The following is a 13,586-nucleotide window of genomic DNA, read 5'->3' on the forward strand; positions in this document are numbered from 1 at the left end:
AGGTGGAGCAGCCCGAGTCTCTGCCCTCAGGATGTGGACAGTCGGGGGGACAAACAGGCACAGTGTGGAACGAGGTGTCCCTGCTGTTAGGGAGCAGAAGGGGCGGATGTGTCTGTACGCCTTGGGGGGTGGCGGGTGTCAGGGAAACAAGGTTCTATTAAAGGGTAAGTAGGAAATTGGGAGGATGGCGATAAAGAGGGTTTCTTGGAGAGCGATAATGGCAAGTGTTAAGGCTGGGGGTCCTGGAAACGGGCTGCCACTATGGCAACATCATTGAGCGGGTAGGCATCCCACCGCCCTTGAAGTAGGAGGAGCTGGCACGGGGTATGGGAGGAAGTTGGTTAAGTTTGGGAAGCTCCTGGGATGTGCAGGTAGATGGCGTTAATGGGCGGCTGGGTGTACAGAAGTGCAGCTCAGGTGCAAGTTTGGCTGGAGGTGCCAAGCTGGGAATCTCCACCAGTGCTGGTGGTGGGATGACTGGCTGAAGGCGTCCCGGTGAAGGATTCAGACTGGAAATAGGAGATCATGGGTGGAATGAAGGTGGCAACACGCACATCGGTCCAGCTGGTGTGGAGGTGGAGCCAGTGATGGAGAATGAAATTGACCAGTTAGTGAGGGAGAGAGAAGGCTTTGAAAGTGCACCCAGTGGGAGTTCCCTGGTGGTCCAGTGGTTAGTACTCCACGCTCTCATTGCCAAGGGCCTGGGTTCAATCCCTGATAGAGTAACTAAGGTCCCACATCCCACAAGCAGCACGGCGTGGCCAAAAAAGAAAAAAAAGTTACAGCACTACGTTCCCCCAAGTTCTGGGGATTCTTGGTCTGGACAGAGGTTGGGGGCCTCACACATACCCTGTGGGCTGAGTGGCAGGGGAGAGGCAGATGGGAGCTCTGACTTACGTTCTGATCGCTCCTTTAGGGCCTCCAGACGGTCATCCAGAGGGACTTCTTTCCTGATGTGGAGAAGCTGCAGGCACAGAAGGAGTACCTGGAGGCCGAGGAGAATGGAGACCTGGAACGGATGCGCCAGATCGCCATCAAGTTTGGCTCTGCCCTGGGCAAGATGTCCCGAGAGCCCCCTCCGCCCTGTAAGAGGAGTCCTGTGGGGGGGCGGGAGGGGACTCCCGCTGAACTGTTGCTTCAGGCTCCCTCCAATCCCCATCCCCTCTCTTCCCCCAGATGTGACTCCAGCCACATTTGAAACCCCTGAGGTGCACACAGGCACCGGGGTGGTGGGCAGTAAGGCCCTAGGCCGGGGCCACAGCCTGGAGGACGGCGATGGTGAGTGAGCGCCCCATTTCCCTCATGCTGTTGGGTTTGCCTGGGGACCTTGTCTGTGGGGCCCTGGGGTGTTCAGGGGAAGGCTCCTTCTTGTCCCTGAGGGTCTCTCCTTAAAAGGCAACCCATGGGGTCTAGGAGGCAGAAGATCTGGGTTCAGCTCCCAAACATGGGGGTCATCTGAGCCTCCAGCCCTCCTCCGTGGCATGGGAATCTCGCCTCCCCTCTTGCTGGCCTGCTCACTGTACCAACCTCTGTCCGGGGGGTGCGTCATGAGCCTGGGGCGGGGGCTCCTTCCCTCACTGCTTCCTTCAGATGCCTCAGGGCCTCTGCACTTGCTTCTCCTGAGCTGGTCGCCCCCTGTGGGTGACTGCATGGCTGCTCCTTCTCTTCCTTCAGATCCCTGCTCAGATGCTTACTGTCAGGGAACCTTCCCTGACCTCCCAGCGCAGTCACTCACCCTGTTCTCTGTGATTTGCCACCTGGCTCTGCTTTCTTGCTGGAGAACACGCCAGTTTAAAAGGCGTTTCTGTTTGTTTACCGTTTCTCCCTCCACAAAAGCAGGTCCTTTTGCTCCCATCTGCATGCCCTGCACCTAGGGTGTGCCTGGGCCTCCGGGTCTCCAACACGCTTACTGGAGTGTAAAGATTCATCCTGACTTTTCCGGGGAGCCTTCCCCAGAAGGAGCATCTTGGGCCCTGTGAACAGTGTGCCGTGGGCCTCCTCTCAGTCGGTGCTTCATCAGGGGTGGACATGTGTGTGTGTAGATGGCCATGAGCTGCTCTCTACTAGCATCGCATCTACAGTGTGCTCCGCTGGCACTGGTGCCCTGTGCGAGCACATGTGTGACGTTTTCTGCTCCAGAACCCAGCCTCCTGCCAGTCACAGCGCGTCCCGTGTGTCCTCAGAGCGTGGTTCTCCGTTGCGATGTGGCTCGAGAATCACAGACTGTTGGCAGATTCCTTTCCTTTGAATCCCCCTTATTTTTCGGTAAATGCAGGAATCCCCTGAGTAACCTGAGCGTAGGTACCACGTAGTTCACGGTTGCAGGCGAGGGGACTGAGGCTCAGGAGGGCAGTAACCTCTGCAGGTCCCAGAGCTTTTGGTGGCAGGACGGGATCTGAGTGCCCACCTTTCTGACACTCGTCTCGACCTTTTAGGCACAGTGCTTTGCACGCTGCCTGGCAGGTGGTAGGGGGTGGAGTAGAGGCCCTCCCCTGTCGTCCTCACTGCATCTGCACTGCTGTATGCAGTGCTGCACCGCCTCAGCGGGCTGCCTTGGCAGCAGCCAGGGCGGCCCGGGGTGTGGCCCAGTGCCTGTTAGGTGCCTCCCCGCCCACTGCTAGATAATACAGGGTCCTTGCCATCAGGTCCGCTAGCGGGTCACGAGGCTTAGGTGACAGTCATCCCCCTGTAGCACAGATACCAAGAAGGGAGGGAGTCAGGATAAGGGACAGGGGGACAGTCCAGGGTTTTGGAGGCAGGACCTACAGGACAGGCACTGTTTTGGTGTGGGAGGACCCCCTGTGATCGTGCTGCTCTAACGCCCGACGCCCCCTCCCGGCCTGAGTCAGAGTGCACTCTTCACTGCTATCCAGCAGCTGGGAAGGGCCCCTGGGGGCTCCCTGGGCAGCTGGGGGAGTTGTTTCCCCCCAAGGGGGTGTTGTCTGGCAGTGTGGGTTCTCACAGACAGACCCACGACCAGAGACAGGGTTCCTGGGACCGAGTGACTGCATGATGGTTTCGTGTCACCTGCCCACCCCCCTGCACAGGAGAGGCCACAGAGGAGGAGGAAAGGGAACCCCTGCCCAGCCTGGACGTCTTCCTGAGCCGGTACACAAGTGAGGACAACGCCTCCTTCCAGGAGATCATGGAGGTGGCTAAGGAGAAGAGCCGGGCACGCCACGCATGGCTCTACCAGGCCGAGGAGGAGTTTGAGAAGGTGCCCTGGTGCAGGGTCAGCGGTACCCAGTCGGGGTGGGAGTCCCCGGGGCCAGGGCCCAGGGCCAGGGGTCCTCCCTGACCCGCGCTCCCACCATGACGCAGAGGCAGAAGGATAATCTCGCGCTCCCGTCGGCAGAGTGCCAAGCCGTGGAGAGTGGCCAGGCTGGTGTGGAGACCTGGAAGTACAAGGCCAAGAACTCCCTCATGTACTACCCAGAGGGTGAGCGGCGGGCCGGGCGGGGGCGCAGGCTGGGGCCGGGGGTTTGGATTGGTTTTTGGGAGTGTGTGACTGTGCCCCTTGTACTCTGGGCCTTTGGGGGTCCCGGTCCGTTTCAGGGCAGGCAGGTTCACCTGCGGAGTCTGCGCGGTCGTGTGGCTCCCCCACCTGAATTCAGGCTGTGCTCCGTGGGGAACCAGCTCCTCTCCCTCAGGCCCTGAGCGAGGGGCAGGGGGCCTGCTCACCCTGACGCTGAGGTGATTCTGCTCCCACTGCCAGGCGTCCCTGACGAAGAGCAGCTCTTTAAGAAGCCACGGCAGGTGGTGCATAAGAACACCCGCTTCCTCAGGGACCCCTTTAGCCAGGCCCTCAGCAGGTCCCAGCTGCAGCAGGCCGCTGCCCTCAACGCCCAGGTGAGGGGCCGGGCCAGCGGGGTGGCATGGGCATCCTCGCCTTTCTGGTCCTGGCCACCCCCATACGTTAGGACTGTCCTTGGGCTCAGCCGGGCTTGGCGGTGGGGGTGTGTCTGGGTCCCAATGTGGCGGGGTCTGAGTCTCTTCTCCATTTGTGGAGGCTTCGGTCAGACACGTTCTGTGGGTCAGGTCTGTGCCAGTTCCCGTGGAGTGGGCTGGGCTCGGTGTGGCGGACAGCAGAGGTTCCTGAGCCCGGATTTACTGCAGGGCGGTGACTCCGGCCGTCATGGCGTTGAGGAGGTGGGAGGTGGGGGCCTGTTTTGGAGGCTTTTACAGGTGCTTTCTGGGAGCCATCAGAGCACAGTTGCCCCAGTTAGCATAGCCCCCCGCAGGGCCCTGAAGTCAGTAGCCCCTGAAGGTGACGCATGTCAGGTGTGGCTCGGCATGGAAGGCGGAGGTGTTTCCTTGCTTGATTGCTGCTCTGATGGGTCCTCAAGGTCCTTGCAAGGGCCAGGGTCCACCTCGCTTCCCCTGGGTCTGCACCCAGGAAGGGGGGTGTGCAGCCTCTGCCCGTCAGCCAGCGGGGACGGCCTAGGCCCCTGACACTACCTCTCCTCTTGCTCCAGCACAAACAGGGCAAGGTGGGCCCGGATGGCAAGGAGCTTATCCCCCAGGAGTCCCCTCGCGTGGGCGGATTTGGATTCATTGCCACGCCTTCTCCTGCCCCTGGTGAGACACACGCCCGCTGGTAGGACGGCCTTGGGGGAGGTGGGCTGCCCATCTGGCCTGGCACTCCTGGCACTCCCCTGGGTCTGCACCGTGCCTCATGTGACTCAGGCCCAGGGTCCCATCTGTGCCAGGGCCGAACAGGGCTGTGGGTGGCTGGGCTCTCAGACAGGCCAGACCTGGGACGTGTGGGGCCAGCTGGACTAGCTGGTCTAGCTGGGTGGTTCCTGTGGCTCGCCCTGAGCTCAGCGGGACAGACTGGCCTGGTGAGCAGGCAGAGGGGATCTGGGGGGAGGCCAGTAAGTCCAGTGGGTGCTGGGCAGGCGGCCTTTTAAAAAATTTATTTATTTATTTATTTATTCATTTATTTAATTTTTGGCTGCATTGGGTCTTAGCTGCTGCACGCGGTTTTTTTCTAGTTCCTGAGAGTGGGGGCTACTCTTTATTGCGGTGCATGGGCTTCTCATTGCAGTGGCTTCTCTTGTTGTGGAGCGTGGGCTCTAGGTGCGCAGGCTTCAGTAGTAGTGGCACACGGGCTTCAGTAGTTGTGGCTTGCGGGCTCTAGAGCGCAGGCTCAGTAGTTGTGGCGCACAAGCTTAGTTGCCCCACGGCATGTGGGATCTTCCCGGACCAGGGCTTGAATCCATGTCCCCTGCGTTGGCAGATGGATTCTTAATCATTGAGCCACCAGGGAAGCCTCTGGGCAGGCATCCTGCATATGGAAGCCAAGCTCAGTCTGCAGGAGACTGCGTGCACCTGGGCCTCCAGGGGCCATGCCTGGCTCATGCAGGTGGGCAGGACGGTCCTGAGGGGTCCTACAGGGCCATGTGCGCTTCCCTCAGGCCACCCGCCTTGTGCCACTGGCCTGGGCTGGGTGTCCCTGTCAGTCTTGGGTAGTTTTTCCTAGTTCTGGATCTCACGTCAGCAGGTGTGCGGTGCTCACAAACCTAAGCCCAGAGATCACAGCAGGCGCATGAGACTTGGGGTGGCCTCCTGGGCACACGCTGGTCTCTCTCTGCGTCCAGTGACACTGGTGGCTGTGCCATGGCAAGGGCCTGTGGAGGCACTACAGTTTTCCCAGGATCCTGGGAGGTTTGGGAGCCCTGGAAGGCCCTGGGTCTCCTCCCTGCAGCAGGGTCCTGTGACTGTCCTCTGGGGGCCCCCTGGCCCTGTGCTAGGATGGGGGTCTAACTCACCCAGCCCAGCTTCTCTGCGAAGCCCCCTACCGCAGGCTAAACCCCACGGTGCAGGGGCATGGGCTGGCCTTGATGTTTCCCTCCCAGAGGTCAGAAGTGCCGGGTTCTGGTCCTGGGAAGGAGAGAGGGCAGCTGCTGGCCTTGATGCTTGTGAGCTGTGACCCGCATCCAGGTCCCAGGCCTGAGCTGGCTGTGGGCTCTCCATCCGCAGGTGTGAACGAGTCCCCACTGATGACCTGGGGGGAGGTCGAGAACACGCCCTTGAGAGTTGAAGGATCTGAAACGCCCTACGTGGACAGGACGCCAGGGCCAGCCTTCAAGGTGGGTCACGGTGGGAGCAGCACGGGTGGACGCAGGGCCTCCTGAGCACCCATAGCTCCGTGCACAGCGGATGGGCTGTACACCTGGGCAAGCACTGCACTTCCACGTAGGACCGGGCACTGAGGACAGGCGTGGGCGGGTGACTGGGTTGGGGGAGAGACTGGGGCGGGGGTGTTCGAAGCACCAAGGCAGGGAGCTGCTGGGGCCGCTCTGAGCCTGCAGGCCTGGAGGATGGGGCTGTTTAGAGATGAGGGGCGCTCTCAGGTGGGCCAGGAACTCCTGCTGTGCTGCAGCCTGAGGGCGGGAAGGGTCCCAGAATCCTAGTGTCCGTGGGATGCGGCTGTGTCCTCAGGAGGGCTGTGTCCTTGCAGAGAGAGGCCTCTGGTTACGGGAGAACCAGATCAGGCACCCCCAGTCCGGTGTCATAAGCAGTCAGAGTTGAGATTCACAAGGCCTGGAGCCCAGGAGGAAGGCCTTTTGTGGGCCAGGCAGGCAGGCGAGGGGGCTGGGTGGCAGGTGGTTTGTAGCGATGGGGTGGCCCAGGAAGGCGCCAGCGAACTGGCAGGCAGGTAGGGCCCCAGAGCGACATTGGGAAGGCAAGTTCCTGGTCTGCACACAGTTTGTGGGGAAGCTGAGTGATGGGTGTGGTTTGTGGGGGAAGTGGGGGAGGTCCCCAGAGCCTTGCGCGTACTGTCGGGTGCTGGGAGGGGTTTCTGGTGGCAGAGGTGGGTGGTGCCACAGAGGCTGAAGGCTGCAGGGTCACGTCATCTGCTTTGAAACCCCAAAGAATGGGGCACGGAATTTGGAATTCACATAGGTCTGCAGAGGGGACAGGGTCACGGGTCTCCTTAAACACAGGCAGCACCGATGTGGAATGCAAAGGAAAAAGTGTCAGTCACTGTAGGAACAGAAACATACAATCATAGGAGCGACTGGCTTGGAGAGAAAGCACAGACCTGTGTGGCAGAAACTTGGTGGCCGAGGGGCGGGTGCTTCCCCAGTGCAGGGGTGACGCGCGGCCAGACAGCGTGCACAGGGCCCGGGCACCTTGGTTCTCAGCCTGGGATGCGGCGACAGCCGAGAAAAACTTGCAGGGGGATGTGTGACGTCAGGCGTTGAAGTGAGCCACCCTTGGCAGGTGGGTCAGGCCTGAGCCTGGTCCCAGCGCCCAGGCAGGATTTGGGGCACCGTGCTGAGTGTGTGGAGCTAAGGTAACAAGCCAGGCCCTCAGTGTACACAGCAGGATGAGTTCCGGAAAGATGGAAAAGTTGAATGTAAAAACAGCAAATGTTAAACCTCAGAATAACATACCGGTCGAGTTTAATGTGACGTTGAGGCAGAAAGGCTTTCTAAACACGACAGCAAAGGGAGAAATCACGAAGGGAGTCAGGGCTGGATCACGCTACGGGAAGATGACAACCCCGAGTACAGTGGAAAACGTCAAAAGTAAAACTACAAGCAGATAACTGAAGAGAAATCTGAACGGTGTACGTTAACGTAGCCAACATAGATGAAACTCCTGCAAGTGAGAAAGGAAACAAAAAACCAATAGAAAGACAGGCCCAGGGACTTCCCTGGTGGTCCAGCGGTGGAGAGTATGCCTTACAATGCGGGGGGCGCGGGTTAGATCCCTGGCCGGGGAACTGGGATCCCACATGCTGCGGGGCAACTAAGCCCACACACCACAACTACTGAGCTCACGCACCTCAACCAGAGAGCCCGTGTGCTGCAAACTACAGAGCCCACACACTCTGCACGCCACAACTAGAGAAGAGAAAAACCTGCATGCCACAACTAGAGAGAAGCCCGTGTGCCACAATGAAGATCCCCCGTGCCTCAACGAAGATCCCGTGCGCCACAACTAGGACCTGACGCAACCAAAAAGAAAATAAAGTTAAATAAATCTTTAAAACAAACAAACAGAAAGACAGGCCCACGATACATTTCTTGAAGTTCTCTATGGAAACGCAGAGGCTGGTACACCCTGGCAGTCAGACGAAAGCATATTGAAACAGGCCCTTTTCCTGGAAGGGGGTCACAGGTGCCTGACCGGGCAGTGCTGGCTTCATGAAGAACCCAGGCGGGCCTTGGGCGGGTGGGCAGCTCAGGCTGGCTGGGGGCTTTCAGGGGCAGTGATGGTGGGCTGTTGGGACCACAGGGGCCATGGGAAGAGGCCGGCGCCTCCGCGGCAAGGACTCCCTGGCTGGGTAGTGGCCCAGCCCCCCCATGCCTGCTGTCTTTTAGATCCTGGAGCCGGGCCGCAGGGAGCGTCTGGGGCTGAAGATGGCCAACGAGGCTGCTGCCAAGAACCGGGCCAAGAAGCAGGAGGCCTTGCGGAGGGCGACGGAGAACCTAGCCAGGTGAGGGTGGCCCGGCCCCTGCAGTGGGTGCTCTCAGGGCCGGGGCCTGTGGCCGTCCCTCTGGCCGGAGCGGTGCCCTCTCCGCCTTGTGCAGAGCCTCCTCCTCCCACGTACCTGTGGGGGCGCCTTTAGGCCCGTCGTCCCCACTGAGCTCCTGTCCACCCCGTGGAGTCGGTGTTATCACTGCCCTCGGAGAGGGTTGGGGTCCACTGCAGCCCCTCAGCCGAGGGAGCCACACCCCTCGACTGCAGGCTCGGGCTCACTGTCTGGGCCAGGCCATCCAGGTTCCCACCCAGAATGATCATGCAACTCCCGGGAGCCTTCCTGTGAGGCCAAGGGAGACCCTGCTGCAGGGGGAGCCCGGTCGGGCCTAATCGTGCCTCTCACCCACCCCGTCCTTCCACTGCAGCCTCACCCCCAAAGGCCTGAGCCCAGCCATGTCCCCAGCCCTGCAGCGCCTCGTGAGCAGGACGGCCAGCAAGTACACAGACCGGGCCCTGCGTGCCAGCTACACACCGTCCCCAGCACGCTCTACCCACCTCAAGACCCCAGCTGGCGGGCCCCAGACCCCGACGAGCACACCGGCTCCTGGCTCTGCCACACACACACCCCTCAGCCAGGATCCGGCCTGCATCACGGACAACTTGCTGCAGCTCCCCGCCCGGCGCAAAGCCTCGGACTTCTTCTAGTCCGTCCTGGGCTGGGCCCGCGGGAGCTTCATGGAGCCCTCAGGGCAGCTCTCTGCTCAGGAGAGGACTATGGCTTTCTGGGGACCCAGGCCTGAGCCCAAAGCAGCGAGCATCCCAGGAGACCCAGGAGACAGGTGCTGGGCTGGCACAGGACCTGCCCTGTGGCCTTGGGGAGCATCCCAGGGCCTTGCTGACATGCTTTTCTATCAAACCCCAACCTGTTCGTATTTAATCCTCATTAAAGAATACCTACAGCTCAGCGGGGTTGCCTCTCCGCCCTGTGGCCTGTGCACCCTGGGGTCACCCTCATGCCTGCATCGCACCTGCATCCTGCACTCAGGACTGCGGACCTCCCGGGAGGAGGCTGCTGGTGACCCTCGGAGGGTTGGGGTGTCCAGCCTTTCTTGCTGCGGCCTGCGTTGCTTCCGGTGGTGCCTTCAGGGCTGGGGACCTGCCTCTGAGCTGAGTTCACAGCCCTTTGGTCCGCCCTTGGGGAGGGCAGAGCCCTTGGCAGTTGTGCCCCAGGTTTTCCTACATGGAGAGCTGGTCCCTGGTCCCTCTGCCGCCAGGTTCACCCGGGCTCTGGGCCCAGGTCTACAGCCTCCCTGGCCAGGCCTGACCTGTGTGGTGTGCTGGAGATGCAGCTGCACGGGTCCTGCATGTGAGGCTGCTCCCGCGGGCGGCGCCTTCCCAGTGGCCTCAGCCATCACCTCCCAAGCACCTGGCTTCCAGCTCAGGTGGGCAGGGCCGTCCCCATGTCCCCTCCCTCCCTCTGCTCGGGGCTTCAGGCCCTGCCTGCCACGTGCTGCTGGGTTGCCGGCCTCACCCCGTTGTCACCCCACCAGTGAGACCCCCATGTAACAGTAACCTGGGCCACAGTGTCACAAGCAGTGGGGCTGGGCTCCACTTGGACCCGAGAGCGCTGTGGGCACCACGGGCGGGTACGTGCCTCCGGGCCTGAGGGTGTTGGTGCCTGACCCCGGAAGTCTTGGGGCCAGCTCCTCACAGGGAGGTGGGCTGGCTCCCAGACAGGCTCTTTAGGCCTCAGGTGGGGTCGGGTTGTGCTCAGAGAGGCAGCCTGGGGTCTGCTCAGATGGGAACCCCTCGCGCTTTGAGCACGCGCACCCTGCAGTGGGCCATCCTCATGCTCCCTGGAGGCTGCCTGGGCACCAGCTGGCCTGCGCTCCTCCTCAGGGAAGTCCTGCAAGTTCCTGGGAGCCAAGTCCTGGCTGTGCCCTGTGCCCCACCAAGGGGGCGGTGCTGGGACCGTCCAGGGTCAGGAAAGGGCCGCTTTGGGTGCTTCGTTCTCCATAGAGAAGGGTGGGTTTGGCCCTGAGGGAGCCCCCAGCAAGTAGGGGGTGGAGGTCTGGGTGGGTGTGAACGAGATGTGGGGCACTGTCCAGGCAAGGCCGCAGAAAACCAGGTGCTGACCACCTGGTGGGGATGGGGGTGATGGCTGATAAAGCATGAGGGCTGCTTGGCGGGGATGGGGCAGGGGGAATGCCACTGGAAGTTCTCGGCTTCGGGGTCTCCCATCCCAACTGCGGGAATGAAGGGAGAGGGGGGTGTTGAGGAAGGGCTGCCTGAGTGGGGGCTGGGCAGGGTGGGGAGGCACGTGGGGGCCTGGCAGGCGGGCGGCTGCGGAGTCCTTGCCCATGAGGCCTGGCCCCCACTCCAGATCCCCTGTGCCCCAGGGGGGGGAGTGCTGAGTCCTAGAGAAAATGACTCCTCACGGGTCTCTTTGCTGCATACACTCTGTGGTTTATTTGGTGGTCAGGATTTAACGTCTTTGCTACTAAGCGGAAGAAAGCTAATAGAACGTAATCAAAATAATGGTTTAATTGACAGATTTTACTCGTTCTTGCACCTGTGCCTTCTTCAGCTTCTACCTCCTACTTAGCTTACGGGGTGCTCACCGCGCCATGCCCCCCAGGCCCTCCGCACCGCTAGGTGCTCGCCTTCCCCACCTCGGCTCCGGAGATGTGAAGTGATGGTCCTTCACCCTGGAGGTCTCAGCCAGCCGGTCCTCCATCCTGTCCACGTTCTCGGGTACCACCAGCAGCTGGTGCTGGGTCTTGACCCCCAGCTTGTGGTCGGGCTGGTGCTCAGGCTGGTGCTCAGGCCGCGAGCCCGGCTGGGTGTCCAGTTTGCATTCAGCCTGGTACTTGCCTTCACCCTCCCTCTTGAAGGAGGCCAAAGACACGACTTTGGGCTTGGGGGACTGCAGCCATGAGTGGCTGAGGATCTCGTCGATGTGCAGCCGCCGGTTGACGTCCGGCTGCAGGATGCGGTAGATAAGGTCCTTGCACTCGCCTGTCAGGTTCTTGGAGCGCGGGAAGTTGACGCGATGCTCCTTCTGGATGCGCAGCATCTTCTTGATGTCCGAGTCATCATAGGGCATGGAGCCACAGACCATGATGTAGAGGATCACGCCCAGGCTCCAGATGTCATACACCTTAGGCTGGTAGGGGATGCCCTGCAACACCTCGGGGGCTGCGTACGCCGCCGACCCACAGAAGGTCTTGCTGAGGAGGATGCGCCCACTGCTGTCCCGCAGGCAGCGCTTGGAGAAGCCGAAGTCTGACAGCTTGATGTTGAAGTCCTTGTCAAGGAGAAGGTTCTCACACTTGAGGTCTCGGTGGACGACGTCCAGGTTGTGGCAGTACTTGACGGCTGAGGACAGCTGCCAGAACATCTTGCGTGCCACGTCCTCGTGCAGGGCCCCCCGGCACTTGATGAACTCGAGTAGGTCGCCCTGAACTCCGAGCTCCATGATGATGTAGATACGGCCGTCGCAGGTCTCAAAGATCTCGTAGGTCTTGATGATGGAGCGGTGGTTGACGGTCGCCAGGATGTCCATCTCCCGGGGAAGAAATCTCTCCACAAAGTCCATGGGCGTCTTCTTGCGGTCGATGATCTTGACGGCCACGTTGAACTTGAGGCGCTCGGAGTAGGCGGATTTGACTTTTGCGTATGAGCCCTTGCCCAGGTTGATGCCCACGATGTAACCCTTCTTCCTTAGGACTGCGGCATCATCCATGGTGCCAGGAGCGTCTGGCGCCACTGCCCTCTACATCCCCTCCCCACCTGGGCCAGCAGGCATTGTCCTCGTTTGCACTGTGGGAAGCCGTCTGGCCGGTCTGGGCCTGCACTTGGAGGTGTGGAACACCCAGCATTGTCCCCCACATGACTTCAGCCTGTGAAGTCATAAAGCCAGGCTGCCCGGAGTGGGGACTGGCCGGGGACAGGCCCTGGAGCCCTGGAAGTCAGGCTGGCCTGGCAGGAGTGCTGCTCCCTGCCTGCTGGAAGGAAGCTGGCGCCCAGGACTGTGGTGACGCTCACTGCTCTTCCTCCTCGCTGTGCTGCACTGTCCCGAGTCAGGCCCAGGGGACCGCCCAGGTCCAGCCAGCGTGTGGGCCCCACGCCCGTTTCCCTCTCCTGGATGTGGGGACTGACTCTGCAATGGCCTCTGTCCCATGAGGGCCAATTTCCTGACCCTTCTTTGAGGTGTGCTGAGCACCCCCTCGGGGGCTGTGTCTTCGGAACCTGCTGTGCTGGGGAGGGACTTCCCTGGTCCGGCTGGGCTGGTGGTGGTTCCAAGCCTGGGAGACAAGACCAGCTGTCCGGGTAGCGGGGGTGGGGTGGGGGTGGGTCAGTGCTGTAACGGCGAGCAGGGCGTGCTTGGGGCAGAGGGCAGCTCAGAGGCTGTGAGTGCCCAGCCCGGCGGCCCAGTCCCCAGTGGGCTGGCAGATGCACGTTCCGGGGTGGGTGGTGGTGGTGATAGGTCCAGGCAGGGAAGGGCGTGGGGGAGGGAAGGCCGTTCTGAGAATGGCTGAGTCCCAGAGTTAGGAGGAGGTGGAGGAGAGGGTGGGGGGACAGCTGCTGCAGGTCCCGGGGCAGGAGCAGCCAGAACCCAAGTCCCATTTTAAGGTGGGTCCTGGAAGAGCACATAGGGAAGGGGCTTTGGGGTGAGCAGAGGCTAGCGCCTGTGGCCAGGCACGGGGAGGCTGGACTGGGCAGGCCCATGGGGAGGGGGACCGGCAACAGAGGGAGACTGGGTTCTGGTGTGTTGGCCAGTGAGTGGGCGGGGCCTCAGGTGAAGCCTTGGTGCTGTGGTCCCAGGGGTCTTGGGGGACGGCAGCACCCCTAGCACTGACAGTGAAGAGCAAGCACCTGGGTGAGGGGGGATCCTGAATTATGTCGCTGGGACCTTTGTGAGCTGTTGGAACCCTGGGAGGACACATCTTTGCATCTCAGACTGTCTTTGCCCCTGGAAACAACGTGGAAACCCTTTTGTTCTTGCTTTGGGAAACGTGGCCTCCTGTAGCATCTCCTCGGGTGTTTCGCAAGCCCTGCTGTCCACTTGTCTGTCCTCTGTAGTGCGTTGCCAGGACAGGAGGCGTGCCGTGTGTGTGCTCAGTTCTCCGGGGGTTGGGGGAGAGGAA

At 61.3% G+C, this 13,586-nt stretch overlaps 2 protein-coding genes across 3 annotated transcripts in view; one reads left to right on the forward strand and one right to left on the reverse strand.

The window, feature by feature from the left end:
• The window catches only part of ESS2 (ess-2 spliceosome associated protein), a 9,629-nt gene extending 229 nt beyond the window's left edge, over window positions 1-9,400 (forward strand). The window contains exons 2-11 of one of the 2 annotated variants that reach the window (XM_024763977.1): window positions 917-1,085; window positions 1,177-1,278; window positions 2,140-2,265; window positions 3,048-3,217; window positions 3,322-3,439; window positions 3,716-3,849; window positions 4,476-4,578; window positions 5,983-6,092; window positions 8,337-8,452; window positions 8,862-9,400. In XM_024763977.1, the coding sequence (XP_024619745.1) occupies window positions 917-1,085; window positions 1,177-1,278; window positions 2,140-2,265; window positions 3,048-3,217; window positions 3,322-3,439; window positions 3,716-3,849; window positions 4,476-4,578; window positions 5,983-6,092; window positions 8,337-8,452; window positions 8,862-9,141 (1,428 nt within the window). In that variant the 3' untranslated portion in view covers window positions 9,142-9,400. The remainder of the gene's footprint in view (window positions 1-916; window positions 1,086-1,176; window positions 1,279-2,139; window positions 2,266-3,047; window positions 3,218-3,321; window positions 3,440-3,715; window positions 3,850-4,475; window positions 4,579-5,982; window positions 6,093-8,336; window positions 8,453-8,861) is intronic. The other variant, XM_024763978.1, reaches the window with a different exon arrangement.
• Window positions 9,401-11,087: 1,687 nt separating this feature from the next.
• Window positions 11,088-12,181, reverse strand: TSSK2 (testis specific serine kinase 2). Its single transcript, XM_024763931.1, is given in 2 exon segments — window positions 11,088-11,126; window positions 11,129-12,181. Coding segments are annotated over 2 exon segments (1,092 nt in total).
• Between the last annotated feature and the right edge of the window lie 1,405 nt (window positions 12,182-13,586).

The sequence above is a fragment of the Neophocaena asiaeorientalis genome, unplaced genomic scaffold (assembly GCF_003031525.2).
Source record: "Neophocaena asiaeorientalis asiaeorientalis breed wild unplaced genomic scaffold, Neophocaena_asiaeorientalis_V1.1 scaffold110, whole genome shotgun sequence".
NCBI classification, from domain to species: domain Eukaryota; kingdom Metazoa; phylum Chordata; class Mammalia; order Artiodactyla; family Phocoenidae; genus Neophocaena; species Neophocaena asiaeorientalis.